Source organism: Oncorhynchus gorbuscha, linkage group LG13 (genome assembly GCF_021184085.1).
Source record: "Oncorhynchus gorbuscha isolate QuinsamMale2020 ecotype Even-year linkage group LG13, OgorEven_v1.0, whole genome shotgun sequence".
Classification (NCBI taxonomy): domain Eukaryota; kingdom Metazoa; phylum Chordata; class Actinopteri; order Salmoniformes; family Salmonidae; genus Oncorhynchus; species Oncorhynchus gorbuscha.
Window position 1 is genome coordinate 40,810,197 of NC_060185.1, and position 19,001 is coordinate 40,829,197.

Consider the following 19,001-nt stretch of genomic DNA (forward strand, 5'->3'; position numbering starts at 1 on the left):
TGTTACTCTTGCTCAGGAGTATAGACTGTAAAGAATATCAAACAATCAGACCTGACTGTCATCAGTGTCTTTAATTCAGTAGGGCACAATATACCAAAAAATGGTGCAAACGAAAACAAAAATGAGCTTTCTTTTTGGACACACTCTGGTAGAAACTCCCCGTTTTCAAAAGGTTTTCTCCCCTACAGAACATGGCCCAGTCAGAGTCTTTGTTCAGGGCCAGTGTCACTGTCTTTCAGACTTGGAGGCTCCTCTGCAGTGGTGGAGTGTCTGTTGCTTTGCCACCCTCTCATAATCATATACACACCCCTCAGAAAGAAAATGACAGGGATGGCTGAGAAGTAGCTTCCATAAATGGTGAACTGCAAAAAAAAAGTGGGAAAACGTTAAGCTTATTCCTTACTCTTCAGTCGTAGGGCTAGTAAGCAGGTCTTATTATTGTCCTGTGACACTTGAACTGTTAACTCACCTGTGGGATGATGCCCAAGCCGAGCCCTCTGCCATCCACCACAACGGCTGTGATGATAGTCTGAAGGACCAAAGCCCCAAAGTTGTTTGCGCCGAAGATCAGTGCATATCTCTCCGTGGAGATCTCCGTAGCAATTTGGAACCTGGAAGGAAAGGGGGCATGTTTTTCCCTCTACCAAATATTAAAGGGTAATTTTGTAACGTTTCAGATCTAAAAAGGGGTCCACGTCCCAGGCCATTTTTTTTTTTTAGATCCAGTTATATCCCACAATCTAAAATTAATAGAATAAACAGATCAACACCATGGGGCCGATTCAGACCCAAGTTACACGCACGCTAATGGAACTTTTCTCTCTGCTCCACATGTTTCAGCCAGCTATCAGGGTTCAGGGTGGAGATTACAGAAATGTAGGTTTGGTAGAGAGGTGTCGACAGATGTGCTGTATTCTGACCTTGGTTTAATTCTCTCTCAATTCCACCACCTTTATGCGTGACGAAACTATGAATAATGTCGAGCAACCTATCTGTTCTAAGTGGAGCAACATCTAGGCCTACTTTATTTTTTCCAATAGAAATAGCACCATTCTCCGTGCACTGTAACTTACAAATTGATAAGCGCTAGGTAAATGATGAATTTGTGTGGATAAGGGGATTGTAAATGTATTTTACCCTATGATTGCTGGAGACAAAATGAATGTAAAACCAGTCATATGGCAGAAAACTGAAGCATATCAATTTAACCCACAGTGAGGTTTATGAAATGCTGGCTTTATAATCTTCGGGGATGAATTTCGGAGACCCAAAACTATAGACTTCTGTAGCCATGCACAAATGACAGCATAGTGCCAAACCTACCAAGTTTATGATTTCTACAATGTTTTAATTATATGCCTGGATTTTTCACTGTTTTCTTTTCCCAATTTGTATGGTGTTAAATACTAGCCACTATCAGTAGCCATCGTCAGTTATACCAATACATTTTGAACTCACGTTAGTGTTAGTTTCTGTACATTTTGCATCATTCCATCGCATCATTAGTTTACCTTTCATCTGTCACATTCGTGTGACTGTTCCTGAGGATCGCTCGCAATAGCGGATCATATTAGGCTAACGTATTACCAGCAATAATTTGGGACTAGCCTATTTGAATCATTATGGAACGCAGACCATTCGTAACAGTTTCAACCTGGAGCCTGGCGCATGGTTCACGATGACTGGACTGCTGTCATCACAGTTCCACGATTAGTGAGGATCATTAAACCCTTTACACCCCTTTTCTGTGAAGTTATTTGGATTTTTTCGAATTATCTTTAAAAGACAGGGTCCTGAAAAAGGGCCGTTTCTTTTTTTTGCTGAGTTTATTTAGCATATGCTATTGCGGGTGTAGCGAAATTCTTGTGTTCCTAGCTCCAATGTCGGAGTCCGTAGTATAAATATAAATATAGATGATGGGATATATAGACATTATGGACATCATATGTATATACTATGTAGTATTTCTGTAGAATACTTAGGATAGAATAGTATATTTACAGCAATAGTTAATAGGGTAGGCCTTGACTAGAATACAGTATATACATAAACTGTATTAAAGTAACCAATGTCCCATGGCTATGTACATAGGGCAGCACCCTCTAAGGTGCAGGGTTGTGTACCGGGTGGTAGCCGGCTAGTGACAGTGACTAAAGTTCAGGGCAGGGTACCGAGCGGAGGCAGGCTGGTGGCATTGAGATAGAAGCTGTTCTTCAGTCTCTTGGTCCCAGCTTTGATCCACCTCCACTGACCTCGCCTTCTGGATGGTAGCGGGTGATCAAGCTGTGGCTGAGGTCCTTCATAATCTTCTTGGCCTTCCTGTGACACCCAGTGCTGTAGATGTCCTGGAGGACAGGAAGTGTTTCCCTGGTGATCTGTTTTGTTGCAATGTCATGTGCATGTTTAAAGTGGCGTTTAAATACAAAACAAATTGACAATATAACTTTCATAACAGTTACATACCAATAAAAAGAGGCTAGCCTGCTGGCCTTACTGGGTCGATAGGAACATTAGCCGAGCTATTTAGGAGGGATATCACAAATGATTGTCTAGTTCTGTTTTTCCTGCCGAGGGGTGCCCTATTCCTGCACCCAGAGGGGATTAGTTTAAAGTCCGGGTACAGGGGGTGGCTTGTTCTAAAATGATTTTGTGCAGAGGGCCCTGAACTTAAAGATCTCATCCAGACCTGTCTATTTGACTCCAAGTACCTTGCTTGCTGTGGTGATAATCGTTCTCAGCATATTTCTCTGGCTGACAGTGGCATTGCCAAACCAACAAACAATACAAAAAGTTTAAATAATCTCATAGTCCAGTCAACATGAAAAAATCCCAGCTTTTTGAGAAAGTACAGTCTCTGCTGACTCCTGTTGTAGATCAGGTCTGTACATTTACTCTACTGAAGCTTATTGTCCAAGACGACACCCAGATATTTGTATTCCTCTACAATCTCTATGTTCTGACCTCTGATAGATGTTGCAGAGGTAGGTGTTGTACACTTCCTGAAGTCTATGCACATCACTTTGGTCTTGTTGGTATTGAGGACCAAGTGTGATTGGTCACACAACTCTCATTTATCTCAACTCTCATTTAGGACCGGGCCATGGTGTTCCTCATCATCATGCAACAGGCTGATCAAGGCAGTGTCATCAGCAAACTTAACGAGGTGTCTGTCAGGATGGGAACTGACCCACTGTGACCTCTGGCTCAGGAAGTCCAACAGCCACAAAACCAGCCCCCCATCTAAGGAGTAGTCCCTAATGAATCTCTGTGCCAGAATGTAAGGCTGGATTGTGTTGAAGGCAGAAGAAAAGTCATGGAATTTGGCACCCTCTAGATCTCTATAGACCATGTCGAAGAGATTAAGAATGGCATCATCAACTCCTCTGCTGGGCTGATAGGCAAACTGAAACGGGTCGAGGAGCTTCTGGGTGGCGCTGTACACAATGCTGTATCTGTAGAATTTTATGAATGTCTTCTGTGCCAAGCCAAAATTCTTCAGCCTCCTGAGGTTGAAAAGGCGCTGTTGCACCTTCTTCACCACACTGCCTGTGTGGGTGGATCATATCAGATTGCCAGTGATGTGTACGCCGAGGAACATGAAGCTTTTCACCTTCTCCACTGCTGATGTTGAATCAACATGGAAAACTTATTGGATTTGTAAAAAGGGCATTTAATTATTTATTCTCTACTCAACTCTTAACCTAAACTTGGTGACATTTGTTGTTGATTTAAGTTTGAATTCACATTTAGTTGACAACTCAACCAAATGTAAATCAAAACTAGAGGTTGAATGTCTATGACCAGTCTGTGTCAACTTTTATTTTGTTTATAAATGCAAGTATATAGAGCACCATGACGTTAGAATTTAAAGTAAAAGTTTGGTGAGACACCTTGCCCTCCTCAGTTTTGGACAGATTATTGTCTGTGGTCAGATAAAAACACTTCTACTTTGGGTTCTTCTTTTTGGTCCACTACATGTTCAAGCTTGCAGTGGTGTACACAGGGTTGGGCTTGGAGGCTCCTCTGCAGTGGTGTACACAGGGTTGGGCTTGGAGGCTCCTCTGCAGTGGTGTACACAGGGTTGGGCTTGGAGGCTCCTCTGCAGTGGTGTACACAGGGTTGGGCTTGGAGGCTCCTCTGCAGTGTTGTACACAGGGTTGGGCTTGGAGGCTCCCCTGCAGTGGTGTACACAGGTTTGGGCTTGGAGGCTCCTCTGCAGTGGTGTACACAGGGTTGGGCTTGGAGGCTCCTCTGCAGTGGTGTACACAGGGTTGGGCTTGGAGGATCCTCTGCAGTGGTGTACACAGGGTTGGGCTTGGAGGCTCCTCTGCAGTGGTGTACACAGGGTTGGGCTTGGAGGCTCCTCTGCAGTGGTGTACACAGGGTTGGGCTTGGAGACTCCTCTGCAGTGGTGTACACAGGGTTGGGGTTGGAGGCTCCTCTGCAGTGATGGAGTCGCTGTGGCTTTACCACCCTCTCATAATCATGTACACACCCCTCAATGAAAATGACAGCGATGGCTGAGAAGTGAGTGGAAAAAAGAGTGAGTGGAAAAGCATTAAGATTATTCTTCAGTTACACAGTTCAGATACAAAAATAAAATACTTTTTGAATGAACCAGATACTTAACATTGTTGTATTCATTTTTTTTGGTCAAAGATCCAGGACTGTTCATAACATCCAAGGCAAAAGTCCAAGGTACCTATTCTTAACTTTGGATTATAACACAACAGCAGCAGGAAAACTTCGCTGCAGCTCCTAGCCCTCACAGGCCCCTCAGTGGACACATCACATGCACACCTGTCCCCTCCTTCTGGGGTCTGCGGTGGTTCACTTAGACTCTGATGGAAGAACATGCTTCTCTGTGGCATGGGCAGGAAGAGGGAAGTCACCAGGGCAATGGAGATCATCACCACAGATTAAGTACCAAGATGTTATTGTTGTAAGACATGAGGCTGAAACAGACCAGCAGCTGTCCCAGCACAGAGCCCACTGTGTAGCCTAGCAGCTGTACACTACGGCAGTAGGATGTAGCCTTGCTGTAGTGTTTCATGTCCACTATGCTGTAGATGTATGAGGAGTAGGCCACCTCACAGGCCGACTTCACGCCATGGAAGAACTGCATCGCCTTAAAGGCTGCCACCACCTGCACCAATAGCATCATCGCCCAGCTTAGGAAGAAGTTGATGCACTGAAACACCACTACGGGCTTGTAGCGCTACCAATCAGTGAGCAGAAAGACTGGCATCATCACAGCTAGGTAGGAGTAGGTCCACACCTCTGTTAGAGTGCAACACTGCTGTCTGGGAGGTTGCAACATTCAGATAGAAAATGAATTGATTGATTGTAGCGACCTTAACCCAACATCTAGTGAGTGATGCCGCAACCTCATCAAAAGGTTCAGATCTCTTGCCATAAAGGCCAAGGTATTGGGCTGACAGCCACAAGTTCACAAGTTCAAACCCTGGTCCAGATTACTTCCTGACCTCAGTTGCTGCCATTAAAAATGTGTGGGCAAGTGTGAGCATTTTCTCCCTTGATTTTCCTTTTCTTTATCAAGCTGGTAGGTAATACAGTGGTCAATAACAGGGTTATATTACTGATAAAGTTGTAAAGGCACAAATACTCAATGAAATCGTTACACCCCTCTAAAGATAGTATAAGAGCATGAATACAATGCATTGAAATGTTTGTCCTGAAGCCTACTGTACCTGTTCCACCATCAGGTTTTTGTTTGGACCAGTCAGGTAAGGGTAGATGAAGGGTACAAGAGGTTTCACAGTACCGCAGAACCCATAGATGCACAGCAGAGTGGTGGGCTAGCCCCATCCTGCCCTCCACCGCTTCACAGCCTCCATCCTCACTGATCCACAAACAGCGATAGCCACTATTATCACCCACACACATGTTTATACGTTATACAAAAAGCAGGTTTATCGCTTTACCTGCTCAGGTTAGTCTGCAGGTCACCTTTACATGACCCACACTACCCTTAATCCAGCCTGAGACTAGTCCCCATACGGAAGTCACCTTGGTTTGTTTGTGTAATCACTGAGCTCAGTCTGTCAATCAACAACCTGCTCAATAAAACATTAGCTAGTGCACGTTTAACATGGCCATGCATATCAATTGAAATCCCTTCTCTTTTGAATGACTTAAAGAGAAGTTGGGACAAAACAATGCTTACACAACATTTTGTTTTATTTTTTATTATAAATACAAGTATGTAACACCATGCCATTACATTTTAGGGTGAACCCCTGAAGACGCCTTGCCCCCCCCAGTCTCTGATAGACGGCTGTCTGTGGTCAGAGCAGAACCGGTCTGAGGAGGGCATCTCCACTTTGGGATCTTCTTTCTGCTCCTGGTTCATTGCCTGTTCAAGGGCAGCAGTGGTGTGCACAGGCTGTGTACATCCCTCTGATCAGGAAAAGCACTGATATTGCGGCATAGTAGCTGCCATAGATGATGAACTGGAGAAAGGGAAATTAAACTTTGGTTTCATTAGAGGGGCCAAGAACAGTAACAATGCAGTAATAATTTGCCACCAGGTGTCAATCTCTCTTCACTTTTGATAACTTGTGCAGTGATCACTTAAAGGAATGGACAACGGCCTGTCTAGCTCTGCATTGTGCAACCATACCTGTGTGATAATGTCTAACCCCAGTGCAGTTTCATCAACAACGATGGCTGTGAGAATGGTCTGCAGCAAGAGGGCGACAAACGTGTTGACTCCGAACGTTAGAGCAAAGCATGCCATGGACAGGTTGGATGCAATCTGGAATCTGGAATGACAAAACAGATAACACTATGTACTGAATATTTTTATTGTGCATTTCTGATGACTGTCTATGGGACATGCATGGAAGGTATATGAAATAAATATAGCAGAGTTCATTGAAGTATGGCCTACAGAGTATTCACTTACGTAGTGATGGTAATCAGCAGCATGTAGGAGGCCTTGAAGATGACGTAGCCAGCATAGCTTGCCCAAATGTTGCTGGTGAGCCCAATCAGAAACACGGCCCCTGCCCCCACCGCAGAGAACACCCCCAGTGACAGCTCCCCCCAGACATCCCAGGTCACCTTTACATGACCCACACAGAAGGCTGCGGCTGCACCTATAGGACAGGGATGGGACAACAGTGGATGTTTTCCTTTTTAGATCCTGAGTAAATACTTTTAAACTGTTTAAATACTTGTAAACTGCATCCTTCCTCCCTTCCTTGAAGCAATCACTGATCCAACGCTGTTGGCTGGATTAAAGAATAGGATTCAATACATGGCTTTCATCAATCAATCAATCAATCAAATGTGTTTACAAAGCCCTTTTTACATCAGCAATTGTTACAAAGTGTTTATACAAAAACCCAGCCTAAAACCCCCAAAGACCAAGCAATGCAGATGTAGAAGCACGGTGGCTGGGAAAAACTCCCCAAAAGGCCGGAACCGAGGAAGAAACCTAGAGAGGAACCAGGCTCTAGGGGTGGCTACTCGTCTTCTGGCTGTGTCGGGTGGAGATTATAAGAGAACGATCCAGTCATATCAGATCAGTCATTACCCCAAGCAAGGACCGATGCTTCGAATTGGAACAGGACCCTCATCGTATTCCTGGGGGGGAAGTGTTCCTACCATAATTTATCAGGACAGTATAATGTCTCTATTCCTGAACACATAGGATTTTGACAATGAGGCCCTTGATCTACTGCCAGAGTCAGATTGACTTGTTCCGATAAGTCACTATCTCTCAAACCCGAGCTATCAGCAATAATCAGAGAAATCGTTACCCAAGTTATCACCTTAATTGAAGCAATTACTCTTCTCTGCGTGCAGAGCCCAACTTGGACCAAAGTGAAGATGACCATGGAACTACATTGCCTTAAGCCCATCGAAACACATTACCCATTTAATTGTGAGACCAATATTCAGCTGCGTTCTGGAATTTTATTAGTATGTTTTTATTAAGTAATAAAATAAATATTAGCATTGCAACATTTTATCTGAAAAACCCCAAGGCCCAGCTACTCCACTGAACACACACACACACACACACACACACACACACACACACACACACACACACACACACACACACACACACACACACACACACACACACACACACACACACACACACACACACACACACACAGTTCTGAGATTGTCTCACCTACTACTGCGCAGATGGCCTCGACCCCTCCATTGTAGACAGAGGAGGTGCTGGATGGCTCTATGTGGTCCCACATCAGCTGGATGTAGTTAAACACCTGGCCGTAGCCGGCTGTGGCTAGAGCCCACCACAGAGACCAGTAGACCAGCTTCCTAGAGGAGTAGGACTCTCTGAAGCTGCTCCAGAGCAGCCTGCCAGCATAGACCACATTATGCAGGCTACACCAGCCAGTACTACTCCAAGCACCCTGGGTCCTACCCGACCCAGCACCATCCTCTATGGCCTCCTCTGCACCCTGGACCTCCTCCACTGCACTCGCTTCCTCCTCCACCTGGCCCTTGGTTCTCAGGCCCAGGGCAGCCTTCTCCCCCTTGAAAAACATCCCCTGCTGGGGCATGGGTAGCCAGATTGAGATGAGGAACGCAATGCTGAGAATCCCCAGGGAGATAGCATTGAGGTAGAAGTAGTCCAGCCCTGCCAGGGAGACCAGCATCTGGCCTATGGTGGCTCCTAGGGTGGAGCCTGTCAGCATGGCACTGCGGAGGTAGCCGGTGGCCCGCTGGTACCTCTCCGGAGGGATCACACTGTAGATGTAGGAGAAGTAGGCCACCTCCGTGGAGGTCACCACGGCATAGTTGAACTGCAGGAACGTCATGGCGGTCAGGCCGGGGGCGAAGCAGAGCAGGACATAGTTGGTGACCAGGAAGAGGCCCTGGACCACGATCACCGGCTTGTACCTCAGGAAGTCTGTCAGCAGGAAGACGGGGAAGAGGACGGCCAGGTAGGAGTACGTCCAGATGGGGAACAGGTAGTTGGTCACCTGAGGAGTCACAGGGAGAGGAGTGATTCATTTATCACTAGATCTATTCAATATGCACAGGGATACTGAATAGTCCCACCGGTCGTCTATATGAAGCAAAAAAACTACATAGCCCACTGTATACAGTAACCTGAGGATACACTGTATATACAAAAGTATGTGGACACCTACATGTGGACACCCAAATTAGTGACTTTCAACGTGGCTCTATCATAGGATGTCACCTTTCCAACAAGTCAGTTCGTTAAATTTCTGCCCTGCTAGAGCTGCTCCGGTCACCTGTAAGTGCTGTTATTGTGAAATGTTTCGGAGCAGCAGCGGCTCCTCCGCGAGGTGGTAGGCCACACAAGTACACAGAATGGGAACGCCGGGCGCTGAAGCGTGTAGCGCATAAAAATAGTCTGTCTTCGGGTTGCAACACTTACTACTGAGTTCCGAACTGCCTCTAGAAGCAACGTCAGCACGATAACAGTTAGTCGTAAGCTTCATGAAATGGGTTTCCATGACAGAGCAGCCTAAGATCACCGTGCGCAATGCCAAACATCGGCTGGAGTGGTGTAAAGCTTGGCGCCATTGGACTCTGAAGCAGTGGAAACTCGTTCTCTGGAGTGATGAATCACGCTTCACCATCTGGCAGTCCGACGGACACATTTAGGTTTGGAGGTTACCAGGAAAACGCTACCTGCCTGAATGCATAGTGCCAACTGTAAAGTTTGGTGGAGGAAGAATAATGGTCTGGGGTTGTTTTTTCATGGTTTGGGCTAGGCCCCTTAGTTCCAGTGAACTACACATCATACAATGACATTCTAGATGATTCTGTGCTTCCAACTTTGTGGCAACAGTTTGAGGAAGGCTCTTTCCAGTTTCAGCATGGCAATACCACCTGGCACAAAGTGAGGTCCATAGAGAAATGATTTGTCGAGATCAGTGTGGAAGAACTTGACTGGCCTGCACAGAACCCTGACCTCGACCTCATCAAACACCTTTGGGATGAATTGGAATCCTGATTACGAGCCAGGCCTAATCGCCCATCATCAGTGCACAACCTCACTAATGCTCTTGTGGCTGAATGGAAGCAAGTCCCTGCAGCAATGTTCCAACATCTAGAAGAGTGGAGGCTGTTATAGCAGCAAAGGGGGGACCAACTCCATGATTTTTGAATGAGATGTTTGATGAGTAGGTGTCCACATACTTTTGATAATGTAGTGTATTTCATTCTATCGTTATAGTGTGCATCATTTACTTTCTTATCACAAACTTGTTACCAAATCCATTCAAAACTGTTCATGTGTAGCATACAGCTCTCTGCTGCTGGTTACTTTACCACTTCCTCTGAGATGTTCTTGTATGGTCCAATAAGGTAGGGTGTTAGGAAGGGCTCAGCTGGTCTGCAGTTGGCGAAGAACCCATAGAGCGACAAAACGGCTGTGGGAAACACCCAGCCAGTGGACTTCAGCTTGGCCCAGGAACCCATTCTGGTAGGCTACCCCTTATGTCCCCCTCACACGCACTACCTCTGGGTCTGAGTCCTGTGTACAAATGGGATCTGTTGACAGTAGGCAGCAGTAGATCACTTGGCCAAGTCCTTGTCGGGGAAATGTAGGAATTTAGTCTGTCTATGAACTACATGTGCATAACTGAGAATGCAAGTTTATATGAGGGAGACTTTGAGCTATTGGGAAATAGTCCCACTGATGGTAAAATGAAAGCTTACGTCAGCCTCAGTTATCATGACACTGAGTTTACCATGTTTTTCTAGGCTCTATTGTTGACTTTATGTAGATGTTTTGTGCACAGTTATGGAACAAGTTCTGTCTTTTTTGAACAGGTTAGTTGTGGGCGAGTTGTGTGTTTCAGTCCATCTGCACATGCATCCTAGCCGAGCTCCAGCTCGTCTGACGCCGTAACAACGCTTTGTTTACAAGGGATTCTGCTGGAGGAGCGAAGTTAAAGTCAAACGATTCTTTCTCAGATATTATCCACCAGGTAATGAATATGCTGTTGATGATGCTAAAATACTTGATAATTAACATACTAACACAGACAATTTAACAGTAGTGCTGCTCTGACCTAGAGCTAACTGGCTAGGCTAGCCCAGAGCCATAACCTTAGGTCTCTGTGCTAGCCAGACCAGTTAGCTGTAACAGCAATTTAATGCATGGCGCACAAGTTGAAGTTACAAGTAGGCCTAAAGCAACTTGTATCTCACAATTGGTCTGGTTTCGAATATTGAATTGATGCCTTTTGTTCACAGGTATCATCCTGGAATATGAAAAAGGAGGAGCTTTGAAGACTAAATTCATTGATTTGTTGGATTTGTCTCCAGTGTGAGTAGACAATAGTACAATTCATGTTTATGAATGAGATGCTGTGTTAGTGATCATGATATGTGCAGGGCTGCTAACTTTTGAAGAAAGCTTGGAGTGATATTTGCAATGTGAATGGAGGGTCCTCCATCAGGAAAAATGTACTGTTTCATGGCTCATTTCCTGCAATTCTACGTATTTTGACATAGCTTAGGCCTATGACCAAATAAATAAATGAAAAACACTGGTCAGCTGTATACAGGATGCTTTGAACATTACTTGAACACTCAAACTTTGACGACTTTGGGGGGGGGGGGGGGCGGCAATGAAATGAGATAGAAATGAGATAGAAACAGTGGGAAGGTTGGAAGCACGGATTGATCCCTGTTCTCAGGTAGAAAGTTTAATGCAACACTTGCCGGTGAGTGTTACCTCTAGGGCTGTTACGGTGATCGTATTGCCGCCACACCGGCAGTCACGAGTCATGACGGCAGCCAAATTCCATGTGACCGTTTAGACACGGTAATTAGACTTCTCCAATCTCTGATGCTGCTGATGGTCATTAGTAGCCTACCAAACTTACTAACTGTCTGGTACTCAGCACTCTATTGTCCCTGTAATCACTATGACATCAATGCAAATGTTATCGAAAACACACACTTCATGAGCTCATGTTGCGCAACATTTCTATAGGCAATGCAGGTTTTTATTTTATTTGTTTCACCTTTATTTAACCAGGTAGGTAAGTTGAGAACAAGTTCTCATTTACAATTGCGACCTGGCCAAGATAAAGGAAAGAATGAATGGGGCCATGTATCGTGAGATTTTGAGTGAAAACCTCCTTCCATCAGCAAGGGCATTGAAAATGAAATGTGGCTGGGTCTTTCGGCATGACAATGATCCCAAACACACTGCCCGGGCAATGAAGGAGTGGCTTCGTAAGAAGCATTTCAAGGTCCTGGAGTGGCCTAGCCAGTCTCCAGATCTCAACCCCATAGAAAATCTGGACCAAAATACCAGCAACAGTGTGTGAAAACCTTGTGAAGACTTACAGAAAATGTTTGACCTCTGTCATTGCCAACAAAGTGTATATAACAAAGTATTGAGATAAACTTTTGTTATTGACCAAATACTTATTTTCCACCATAATTTGCAAATAAATTCATTAAAAAACTTACAATGTGATTTTCTTGATTTTTTTTCTCATTTTGTCTGTCATAGTTGAAATGTACATATGATTTTTAAGTGGGAGAACTTGCACAATTGGTGGCTGACTAAATACTTTTTTGCCCCACTGTAGGTGGCCATATATGGATGTTAAATTTTACTATATGGGTTGGTTATGTAGGATTCTTCAAACCCATCACTTTCTACTACATATAATAATATAATTTAATTGTATCTTTACATATATTATATATATATTATATTGTTCTATTTACATATGAATACCTATTTCCAAATGACAAACGTCTTAGGATTGTATATCTATATCTTTCCTTTTTTTTGACCTCTTGGTTTTTTATGATCATCTTTCATATAGAATAGTAGATACCCCTTTATATTTTGTATTATTATTTAGTATGTATTTATTTTTCTTTCTCAGAATAGTCCCTGATTATTCTCTCTTACTATTGAGAACATTTGGTTTGGTCTTGAACATCATTTTAAACGGATAACAACTAGCTCAGAGTTTATGATATGAGCTATTTTGTAGCTCAGTTGGTAGAGCATGGCGCTTGTAACGCCAGGGTAGTGGGTTCGATCCCCGGGACCACCCATACGTAGAATGTATGCACACATGACTGTAAGTCGCTTTGGATAAAAGCGTCTGCTAAATGGCATATATTATTATTATTATTATATTATTATATTATTATTATTACATTAAAAACCAAAGTCTATCGGAATTCCAGTCATTCCAATAAATGTTATACCCCTTGATCTTCAAGAATAGGACTTGGAAATATGGAAGTATAGATTAGCCAAATTGTTTTACCTGAGCATGGCCCCAAAACTAAGGATTTATTAGCCAGCACAACTGTCTGGTTTATGATTTTGTTATCATGGAGGACTGATTGGGCTCATTGATTCGAGTTGAAAAATCAATTATGCGCTCATGGAATGGCATTCTTTGCCAAGAGTGTGCAAAGCTTTCATCAAGGCAAAGGGTGGCTACTTTGAAGAATCTAAAATCTAAAATATATTTTGATTTGTTGGTTACTATGTGATTTAGATTTGTGAACAGCCATTCACAACAACCACAATCCGTACGGCGCAAATATCTAAATGAGAGAGTAGCAGTGTGATTCACATCAACACGGTAACATTTTGTAGATATCAATAATAAGTGATATCTGTATCGCCGTAGACTACAACAATACTGTCATTCTTACCTCCAAGCGTTTATTCAAGTTGGATAATCGTTGGATGTCGAAAGTGTTGGGGTTTGTTTCCTCGTTCCTTGTCAATCATTGACTCATTGGTGAAATTAGCATTATGACAATATCTTTAATTAAATAATTCAAAAACCTTTATTAATGCAATTGCAGACAGAAGAACCAGGACCTCCGGGAGGTGTTCAGCAAGGCCTTATGACTGCAGGATTGACCTTCTCCCTAGCACGACTCCGCTCCGAGGTTGACTGTACTGTCTGTCGGGACCAGAGACCAAGGCGATGGAGACCTACATTTGCGGACTCCCTTGCTGCAGGATTCATCCATCCTTCTTCTTCTCCCGTCCGTGCAGGGTTCTTCTTTGTGGAGAAGAAAGACAAGACCTGCGCCCGTGGACCTGCACCCGTGGATCGACTACCGGGGTCTCAATGACATAACGATTAAGATCCGCTACTCACTACCACTCATCTCCTCGGCCTTCGAGCCGCTCCAGGGGGCCATCATGTTTTCCAAGCTGGATCTACGGAACGCCTATCACCTGGTGCAGATACGGGAAGGGGACGAGTGGCAGACCGCCTTCAACACGGCCAGTGGTCACTACGAGTATCTGGTCATGCCATTTGGCCTTACCAACGTCCTTGCTGTGTTCCAGGCTCTGGTCAATGATGTTCTACCTAGATGACATCCTCATCTTCTCCCGTTCCACTCAAGAACATGTGCTTCATGACAGGTTCTCCAATGCATCCTGGAGGCTGTTTAAATTTTTGTTTTGTTTTAATTGAATTCCCCACCCCCATTCCCCACCCTCATTCCCCACCCCCATTCCCCACTCCAATTCCCCACCCCCATTCCCCACCCTCATTCCCCACTCCCATTCCCCACCCTTATTCCCCACTCCCATTCCCCACCCCCATTCCCCACCCTCATTCCCCACTCCCATTCCCCACCCTCATTCCCCACTCCCATTCCCCACCCCCATTCCCCACCCTCATTCCCCACCCCCATCCCCCACCCTCATTCCCCACTCCCATTCCCCACTCCCATTCCCCACCCTCATTCCCCACTCCCATTCCCCACCCCCATTCCCCACCCTCATTCCCCACTCCCATTCCCCACTCCCATTCCCCACTCCCATTCCCCACCCTCATTCCCCACCCCCATTCCCCACTCCCATTCCCCACTCCCATTCCCCACCCCCATTCCCCACCCTCATTCCCCACTCCCATTCCCCACTCCCATTCCCCACTCCCATTCCCATTCCCCACCCCCATTCCCCACCCTCATTCCCCACTCCCATTCCCCACCCTTATTCCCCACTCCCATTCCCCACCCCCATTCCCCACCCTCATTCCCCACTCCCATTCCCCACCCCCATTCCCCACCCTCATTCCCCACCCCCATTCCCCACCCTCATTCCCCACCCCCATTCCCCACCCTCATTCCCCACTCCCATTCCCCACCCCCATTCCCCACCCCCATTCCCCACTCCCATTTCCCACTCCCATTCCCCACCCTCATTCCCCACTCCCATTCCCCACCCCCATTCCCCACCCTCATTCCCCACTCCCATTCCCCACTCCCATTCCCCACTCCCATTCCCCACCCCCATTCCCCACCCTCATTCCCCACTCCCATTCCCCACCCCCATTCCCCACCCTCATTCCCCACTCCCATTCCCCACTCCCATTCCCCACTGCCATTCCCCACCCCCATTCCCCACCCTCATTCCCCACTCCCATTCCCCACCCCCATTCCCCACCCTCATTCCCCACCCCCATTCCCCACTCCCATTCCCCACCCCCATTCCCCACCCTCATTCCCCACCCCCATTCCCCACCCTCATTCCCCACCCCCATTCCCCACTCCCATTCCCCACCCCCATTCCCCACCCTCATTCCCCACCCCCATGCACCAACAACCAAGAAAATGAACTCATGAGTAAAAGAAACAGAAAAAACAATGCAAAAAAACAAAGGACAACAAGGACAACTAAAATCATAACAGCAAGGCCAACTGTATATGTTTGAGTTAGTGGTTCAACAGATCGGATTATTTTAGGATCAGCAACAACAAAAATGAGACAAATATAATTTTTCTTTCCATTTATTACTTAAAGAACACTTAAAGCAAGGAACTGTTCAATGTTTAAATAATATCTAAAAATATTCAATACTCAATTGTTAAATTAAAGTGCAATATGAGGCATGATACTTTCTTCCTTTGAACAACAGTGAATGACAAAATAGCCTGTGTCCACATTAAAAAAAGAAAGAAAGCAAAGCAGACCTGAACTTATAACTTTAAATTCCATTTAAAAAAGTGGAGGATGTCTACATAGTCTGGGGAGAGGGTCGACCTCTTTACAGTCACTATGCCCCCTGCCATGGAGAACGCCCTCTCACTTGGAACTGAAGAGCCAGGTAGCGCCTTGCCATCATGGCAATGTGAGGTTATTTACAATCATTGCTTTTCCAACATGCCAGTGGATCACCATCCACTGGAACGCCGCTTGCTGTCTTGTCGGATGCCACCTCCTCTTTGATGGTGTTCGCAAACGTCTTGTCTGTGTCCTTGCTCGCAAAGGTCTCCCCGTTAAGCTCCTTCATGGCCAAATTATGTTGTGGAGGAGATGCCTCTGAGTCTGCTCTTGTCGGCTCTGTGGCTTGACCTTGCAGAAAAAAATGACTTGATCTATTAAACTAACTAATTATTTATTTTCATATTTCATAGAACTATAATTGTGGCAATAACATTTAATAAAAGCCATTCTTTTTGTTCCAAATAAAAAATGGATGATTCTAATAGCAATAGCATAGACTAAGATTAGACTGCAGAATATTTATTATGTAAGTAATTCACTCTTATTTTTTGATTTGTTACCTCTTCAGTGGCCACAATATCAGTGGTGAGATCACTGTATGTCTTCTGCGTAGGGCAGGGTCTAGGTGAGACAGGGACTTGAACCTGTACAGTAGATTTATGAAGGTTGTCCTGTACATTAGGGGGGTATCTGGGGTTCAGGTCCTCTCTAATGGCAGCCTTGACATCTCTAGTGATGGTCCTGTCTTCCTCACTTGGTGCCATGGATTGTAGAATTCTTCTTTTCAGAGGTAGGATCATGGACACAGACGGTGCTGCTTCAGTGCTCAATAGGGTTGTAACCATTTTGAGGGGTTTGAGCACCTGGAGGACCTCTGACACTTTCACGTCATCATCAGACAAGGTGATGATGTCTTAATATTTTTCCAGGGTCTTGTCTGTCAATGCAGAGTATACAGCTGCCTGCTGCTCAAGAGAGCTAGGCAGGGTAGCCTAATGGTTAGAGCGTTGGACTAGTAACCGGAAGGTTGCAAGTTCAAATCCCCAAGCTGACAAGGTACACATTTGTTGTTCTGTCCCTGAACAGTTAACCCACTGTTCCTAGGCTGCCATTGTAAGTAACTGACAGCCTGGTTAAATAAATAGCTCTCCAACATATCATAAGTAGAGTTCCATGAGCTTGTGGGTTGATAGCTGTGGCATTTCTTGCTTGGTCTTAACCTGAGTGGCTGTTGTGCTTCGGTGGAGAAAAGAAAACCACCTTCCTGATCCTCCCATCTAAATGGGATGCTAAATTGATCACATGTGCAAAGCAAGCTATCTGTGGCCCCAGTCCAGCTGCATTTACTTGGTTCTTGGCATTATGTGATTGGGATATTGCTATTAGGCCTCTATTAAGCTTCCACTCTGCTACTGCTCCTAGCAGTACTTGCGCCAGATGTATGCCTGTGTGACTCTTATAGAGGGGTTGTGTCTGTAGCACCAGACTTCACATCTCCCACATCTGTGTGGTGTCACAGTCACGCTGTCACAGTCACGTAGCTTTCTGTTGCCCTGGAGGTCCACCCAAATGTGGTGAGGGCAACAGAGATTTTCCTGTTCATAAAGATCAGTCACGATCTTCATATGGAAGTGGGTGCGCCAGGGGATTTCATAGCGGTGGCTCAAGCACTTTCACCATATTTTTAAACCCTTTGTTTTCCACTACAGAGTATGGCCTCATGTCTGCAGCGATAAACATCCCAATAGATTTGGTGATGGCTTTAGCCCGGTCTGAAAATGGCGAAGAATTGGGATGCAGCCATAGACAGCCATTAACTGGTATGACCACACTGCCAGTGCATTCTGTAAACAGTACAGCCATCCTGTAATTCCTCATTTGAACCCTAGATGGCAGCAGGGGGTGGGAATTGTAGAATTTAGGACTCTTCCTCAGCACATCAAAGCCAGACGTATTATGTATGGGTATTACACGGTCAAATGTATAGATGTAAATTGGATTAATGCAGTCAAGTAAACCGCCTCAGAGTAAAAATAAATGTCCTCCTCCCTTCTCCCTTGCAGGCGTGCAGTCACACTGTGTGACTGAAGTTTTATAACTGGGAGCGGTGACAGGACATGTAAAATATGGGACACGGCGTCAGGCGAGGGACTGCACACACTGGAGGTCCACCATTGCCTTCAACAACCCCTAGGGGTAACCACCTTCCTGTTTATCTACCCCAGGTATAAAAACACCAGGACCTGTGTTCATAAAGCGTCTCAGAGTGGAAGTGCTGATCTAGGATCAGGTCCCCCCCTGTCCATATAATCTGATTCATTATGATATAAAAGGCTAAACTGATCCTAGAGGTCCCAGAGAGCCTTATCCCTATTCTATGTTCCTCCGTTGGGAAAGAGTTGTTGGGAAACAGTTGTTGGTGGTCAAAAGAAAGTATTTTTCCTATCTCAAATCTTACCTTCATGTCTCCTCTTTAATCCAGGGCCAAGATTTCCACTGGGTCCTTTGATAAGACCTGCAGGATGTGGAGAGCCGAGATGGGCAAATGTTTTCACACCTTCCGAGGACACACTGTGGAAATAGTAGGAGGGACTTTCTGAGAGATTGGACTTGTCTTTCAGTATGAATAGGATTGCAGTGAGCTTCGAATCTGATTTTCTATGTGAATGGCAGCTAACACAGTTTTCGGGGCCTACCAGGTATGTTTGGCATTTAACCAACCTTGGTGGCCATGGGTAGCATGGACACTACGGACAAGCTATGGGACGTCCAGACTGGAGAGGAGGTGGCTACACTGACAGAAATGGTCTCTCTCTCTCTCTCTCTCTCTCTCTCTCTCTCTCTCTCTCTCTCTCTCTCTCTCTCTCCCTCTCTCTCTCTTTCTGTCTGCCTGTCTGTCTGTCTGTCTCTGTCTCACTCTCTCTCTCTGTCTGTCTCTCTTTCTCTCTCTCTATGTCTCTCTTTCTCTCTCTCTCTCTCTCTCTCTCTC

The 19,001-nt window shown here is 45.3% G+C and overlaps 2 protein-coding genes and 1 long non-coding RNA gene across 7 annotated transcripts; 1 reads left to right on the top strand and 2 right to left on the bottom strand.

The window, feature by feature from the left end:
- Positions 1–55: 55 nt before the first annotated feature.
- Positions 56–6,015, bottom strand: LOC123993963. 5 transcript variants are annotated; one of them, XM_046296448.1, is made up of 5 exons: positions 5,712–5,996; positions 2,709–4,520; positions 2,253–2,345; positions 470–611; positions 56–362 (listed from the first exon to the last, which is right to left on the bottom strand). In XM_046296448.1, exons 2-5 carry the CDS (start codon positions 2,739–2,741, stop codon positions 226–228), a joined length of 405 nt encoding a protein of 134 aa, XP_046152404.1. In that variant the 5' UTR covers positions 2,742–4,520; positions 5,712–5,996; the 3' UTR covers positions 56–225. The 5 variants fall into 5 exon arrangements, 2 of the variants coding, with proteins under 2 accessions (XP_046152404.1, XP_046152403.1); XM_046296447.1 differs by having other exon boundaries at positions 2,253–2,375; XR_006831543.1 differs by having other exon boundaries at positions 2,172–4,520.
- Positions 6,016–6,193: 178 nt separating this feature from the next.
- On the bottom strand, positions 6,194–10,640 carry LOC123992874 (thiamine transporter 2-like). Its single transcript, XM_046294480.1, has 5 exons — positions 10,315–10,640; positions 8,171–8,990; positions 6,929–7,121; positions 6,644–6,785; positions 6,194–6,473 (listed from the first exon to the last, which is right to left on the bottom strand). Exons 1-5 carry the CDS (start codon positions 10,462–10,464, stop codon positions 6,381–6,383), a joined length of 1,398 nt encoding a protein of 465 aa, XP_046150436.1. The 5' UTR covers positions 10,465–10,640; the 3' UTR covers positions 6,194–6,380.
- Positions 10,641–10,673: 33 nt separating this feature from the next.
- LOC123992877 lies at positions 10,674–14,563 on the top strand. The gene is made up of 3 exons (XR_006831327.1): positions 10,674–10,976; positions 11,245–11,317; positions 13,849–14,563. It is a non-coding gene; the product is annotated as an uncharacterized LOC123992877 (long non-coding RNA).
- Positions 14,564–19,001: the final 4,438 nt, after the last annotated feature.

What these genes read in the sequence shown, in the direction of transcription:
- LOC123993963 (XM_046296447.1), bottom strand. Translation starts at nt 2,741, where the DNA reads ATGCTGAGAACGATTATCACCACAGCAAGCAAG. An exon ending in GCTACCATCCAGAAGGCGAG is followed by an intron (nt 612 to 2,252) that starts GTCAGTGGAGGT and finishes CTTTCCTTCCAG; the next exon opens with GTTCCAAATTGCTACGGAGA. An exon ending in GCTTGGGCATCATCCCACAG is followed by an intron (nt 363 to 469) that starts GTGAGTTAACAG and finishes TTTTTTTTGCAG; the next exon opens with TTCACCATTTATGGAAGCTA.
- LOC123992874 (XM_046294480.1), bottom strand. Translation starts at nt 10,464, where the DNA reads ATGGGTTCCTGGGCCAAGCTGAAGTCCACTGGCTGGGTGTTTCCCACA. An exon ending in AGAACATCTCAGAGGAAGTG is followed by an intron (nt 8,991 to 10,314) that starts GTAAAGTAACCA and finishes GTGACTCCTCAG; the next exon opens with GTGACCAACTACCTGTTCCC. An exon ending in CTGCTGATTACCATCACTAC is followed by an intron (nt 6,786 to 6,928) that starts GTAAGTGAATAC and finishes TTGTCATTCCAG; the next exon opens with ATTCCAGATTGCATCCAACC.